The sequence below is a fragment of the Nuphar pumila genome, chromosome 8, assembly GCF_984573655.1.
Source record: "Nuphar pumila chromosome 8, dmNupPumi1.hap1.1, whole genome shotgun sequence".
NCBI classification, from domain to species: Eukaryota; Viridiplantae; Streptophyta; class Magnoliopsida; order Nymphaeales; family Nymphaeaceae; genus Nuphar; species Nuphar pumila.
The window spans coordinates 112773527-112778144 of record NC_143256.1 but is presented as its reverse complement, the minus strand read 5'-3'; the positions used below and the strand labels follow the sequence as shown (position 1 = coordinate 112778144).

General features: G+C 46.3%; 1 protein-coding gene across 1 annotated transcript; it reads left to right on the top strand.

The window, feature by feature from the left end:
* The first annotated feature begins 201 nt into the window (after positions 1 to 201).
* On the top strand, positions 202 to 4106 carry LOC149830258 (DEAD-box ATP-dependent RNA helicase 45-like). Its single transcript, XM_090016402.1, has one exon. The coding sequence runs from the start codon at positions 576 to 578 to the stop codon at positions 4026 to 4028; it is 3453 nt and encodes a 1150-aa protein (XP_089872528.1). The 5' UTR covers positions 202 to 575; the 3' UTR covers positions 4029 to 4106.
* Positions 4107 to 4618: the final 512 nt, after the last annotated feature.

The window sequence follows — 4618 nt, the reverse complement described above, 5'->3', positions numbered from 1 at the left end:
ATCCCACGGTGGGCTGAGATTGTGTATCGAGTCCACCCGAACAGATTCGTGTTGACCCAGTGCCCCACTGAAACTTATGCCACTGAGTCGGTCACAACCATGTCCTTCGCATAGTGGGCTGGGTATGAAGTATGAACTTGAAGAGTTATGTCCGGGTTTCGGATCCTGATCCGTATTGGAATTTTCCGGACCCTCACCGTCTCGGAATCGACCGTCCGAGTCTTAAATCTTTAAATTTAAGCATTCGGTGACCCCTTTCTTCATTCCGAACCCACCCTTCTCCGCGCAAAAGGAGAGAGTGAGAGAGAGAGAGAGAGGCTTAGGGTTTGGGATTTCGAGAAGAAGAAGAAGCAGAGGAGGAATGAGAGCGAGTTAGTGTTTTCTACGGCCGAAGGTCTTTCCGTCGTCTTCCTTGCAACTTTCAGAAACCTTTTCTCTTCTTGTTTTTTGCATTTAAATTTCATTTCGTGCGGAGAGGATTCGGTGGCAATAGGAATTTCTGGGGGAGAGAGGTGTTTCTGGATGACCCCAAGTGTCCGTTGCTAGGGTTTATCTAAATCCGGTGCAGGGGTAAGATGGAGGAGGGGAAGCATCGGTCCAGGAAGGAAGAGTCGGAGCGGAAGGAAGAATCGAGGAGGAGAGATCGCGACCGTGATCGTGAGCGGGAGAGGGAGAAGGAGAAGGAGAAGGAGAAGGAGAGGGAGGGGGAGTGGGTGAGGGAGAAGGATAGAGAGAGGGAGAAAGATCGTGATTGGGAGAGAAATGGGGAGAGTCATAAGGATAGGGAAAGGGCTAGGGATCGGGATTACCGGCGGGGAGAGCGGGAGAAGAGTTCAGAGGACAAGCACAGGGAGAAGCATAGGGATTCTTCGAGGAGGGAGTCTGAGAACGGTGGAAGGAGTAGCAGGCGTCGAGACGATAGGGAGCGGGCGAAAGAGAAGGAGAGAGAAAGAGAGAGGGAGCGGGCTAAGGAGAAGGAGAGAGAAAGAGAGAGGGAGAGGGAGAGGGAGGAAAGGGAGAGAACTAGGGAGAGGGAGAGAGAGAGGGAGCGGGAGAGAGAACGGGACAAACGGAGAAATTCTGAAGATAGAGAAATCGAGGAGGTGAGGGATCACGAGAGGAAAAAGAGGAAGAGAGAGGAAGATTCTGGGAGAGATCGGGAAAGGGAAAGGGAAAGGGAAAGGGAAAGGGAGAGGGACAGGGACAGGGAGAGGAGTCGATCAGATAGGCATAAGGAGGAAAATGAAGAAGATGGTAAGAGGAGGAAAGGGGATGAAGAGGTTGAGGTTAGGGAGAAGAAGAGCCGGGAGGAGGATCTGGAGGAAGAACAAAGGAAGTTGGATGAGGAAATGGATAAGAGGAGGAGGAGGGTTCAGGAGTGGCAAGAATTGAGGAGGAAACAGGAAGAAGGTGAGAGAGAAAAACAAGGGGGAGAGAAGGCTGGAAAGAATTGGACGTTGGAAGGGGAAGAATCTGATGATGAAGAAGTTGTCCCCGATGCCAATGCAGATGCACCACCAAACGATTCTGACATGAACGGAATTGACAAATCTGGAGCAGGAAACAGTGATCCAATGGTGGTTGATTCTGAAAATGGGATTGGGAAAGATGTGAAGCAGGCAGACCAAGCTATGGATGAAGAGGAAATTGATCCGCTGGATGCGTTCATGAACACTATGGTGTTGCCTGAAGTTGAAAAACTGAATAGTGTGGTAGAGAGTTCAGTGGTCGATGCCAAGATGGATGAAGATGATGGGAAGGCTCTCAAGGAGAACGGCAATGAAGCAAAGAAAGTCCCTAAGAAAGCTATGGGGAGAATTATTCCGGGAGAGGAATCTGATTCAGATTATGGGGATGTTGAGAATGATGAAGTTCCTCTTGAAGAAGAAGATGACGATGAATTCATGAAAAGGGTGAAGAAGACCAAGGCTGAGAAGCTATCTATTGTCGACCACTCAAAAATACAGTATGCCCCATTTCGGAAAAATTTCTACATCGAAGTGAAGGATGTATCCCGGATGACATCTGAGGAGGTTACTTCTTATAGGAAACAACTTGAATTAAAAATTCATGGAAAAGATGTTCCCAAGCCAGTGAAGACATGGAACCAAACTGGGTTGTCAACCAAAATCCTTGAAGTTATCAAGAAGCTTAATTTTGAGAAGCCAATGTCAATTCAAGCCCAAGCATTGCCAATAATTATGAGCGGTCGAGACTGCATTGGCATAGCCAAAACAGGCTCAGGAAAAACTCTTGCGTTCGTATTGCCTATGCTGCGTCATATCAAAGATCAGCCTCCTGTAGTTCCTGGTGATGGACCCATTGGGCTTATTATGGCACCCACAAGAGAGCTCGTTCAGCAGATTCATGGTGATATCAAGAAGTTCTCAAAGGTCATGGGATTGAACTGTGTTGCTGTATATGGAGGCTCTGGTGTTGCCCAACAAATAAGTGATCTGAAGAGGGGAGCAGAGATTGTTGTCTGCACTCCTGGCAGAATGATTGATGTACTTTGTACAAGTGGTGGAAAGATAACCAATCTTCGAAGAGTCACTTACTTGGTCATGGATGAGGCTGACCGAATGTTTGATATGGGGTTTGAACCACAGATCACAAGGATCGTTCAGAATACCAGACCAGAACGACAGACCGTTCTTTTCTCTGCAACCTTTCCCCGGCAAGTTGAGATATTGGCGAGAAAGGTGTTGAACAAACCTGTGGAGATCCAGGTCGGAGGAAGGAGTGTTGTTAACAAGGACATAACACAAAGGGTGGAGGTGAGACCAGAAGAAGAGAAGTTCTTGAGACTCCTCGAGCTGTTAGGAGATGAGTATGAGAAGGGTAAGATTCTGGTTTTTGTTCATTCACAAGAAAAATGTGATTCTTTGTTCAAGGATTTGCTAAGGCATGGTTACCCATGTCTTTCCCTTCATGGAGCCAAGGATCAGACAGACCGGGAGTCAACCATATCAGATTTCAAGAGCAATGTTTGCAATCTTCTGATTGCAACCAGTGTTGCTGCCAGGGGTCTGGATGTTAAGGAGCTTGAACTTGTGGTGAACTTTGATGTCCCAAACCACTATGAAGACTATGTTCATCGTGTTGGTCGAACTGGTCGAGCCGGTCGCCCAGGTAAGGCCTATACATTCATTTCTGTAGATGAGGTTAGATATGCACCTGATCTTTTGAAAGCCTTGGAGCTGTCTGAACAAGAAGTTCCTGCTGACCTTAAGGAACTTGCTGATGGGTTCATGGCAAAGGTGAATCAGGGAATGGAGCATGCACATGGAACTGGTTACGGTGGCAGTGGATTTAAGTTCAATGAGGAGGAAGATGAAGCTCGAAGAGCAGTGAAGAAAGCCCAAGCACGGGAATATGGTTTTGAAGAAGATAAGTCTGATTCAGACTCTGAGGATGAAGGGGTTCGTAAGGCAGGAGCTGATTTATCACAGGCTGCTGCATTTGCTCAAGTGGCAGCTTTGGCTGCAGCTTCCAAAGCTGCCATAACATCTGCTCCACTGCCAGTACCCACAGCCCAGTTCCTTCCCAACGGCGGCCTGCCTGTGCTGCCTACTCTAGGCCTTTCTGGTCTACCAGTTCTGCCCGGGGCTGCAGCTCTCTCGGTGCTGCCCAATGATGCTGCTGCACGAGTAACTGCATTAGCTGCCGCAATGAATTTGCAGCACAATTTGGCAAAAATACAAGCAGATGCCATACCTGAACACTATGAAGCAGAGTTGGAAATTAATGATTTCCCTCAGAATTGTCGTTGGAAGGTGACCCACAAGGAGACGCTAGGCCCTATCTCTGAATGGACAGGAGCTGCAATCACCACCAGGGGGCAGTATTTTCCGCCTGGTAAGATAACTGGTCCAGGTGAGCGGAAGCTGTATTTGTTTATTGAAGGCCCAACTGAGTCGTCTGTGAAGAAGGCTAAAGCCGAACTCAAACGAGTGCTCGAGGACTACACTGCACAGGCGTTATCATTGCCTGGTGCAACACAACCAGGCAAGTACTCTGTTCTGTAGTGTCTTTTTGATTCAACACATTGTTTCTCTGATTTTGGATGAATCTAAATACCAGAAATTAATATGGATTCTCTTCAATCTTTTGCCTCCCCTCCTTTTTCCTCCTGTACTTTGGTTGTTCAGTTATGGACATTAACGTAAGGTCTTTGCAATAACAATTGAACAAGCACATCATCATTTTATCTATCAAATGGTCTTTGTGCTTTCCCTATTTCAAGTTGACATGGATAAAGATAGAGTGTTATCATGGTTAAAGCTGCTTTAAACCACACACCTATTTGCGTGCAACGTCCATACTGGATGTTGTTCAGCATGAGGGAGTTGAATTATTTATGAGTAGGCCATCATGTTGAGCTTTATCCATCTTGAGAGATGGATGATGGATTATAGGTGCATTATGGTTTTCCATTTGTGGTTCAACAAAGAAAAGAAAAAACATAGTTTCTGTTTGTGGTTCAACGAAGAAAAAAAAAACATATTTTTCCCGTTTGTGGTTCAATCAAGAAAAAACTACTTGATTGTGTCAATTGCAAGAGAAATCTTAGTCCTTTTATATAGTCACTGGTTTTATGTCCTTTTTCTTGCATTTA

What these genes read in the sequence shown, in the direction of transcription:
- LOC149830258 (XM_090016402.1), top strand. Translation starts at nt 576, where the DNA reads ATGGAGGAGGGGAAGCATCGGTCCAGGAAGGAAGAGTCGGAGCGGAAG.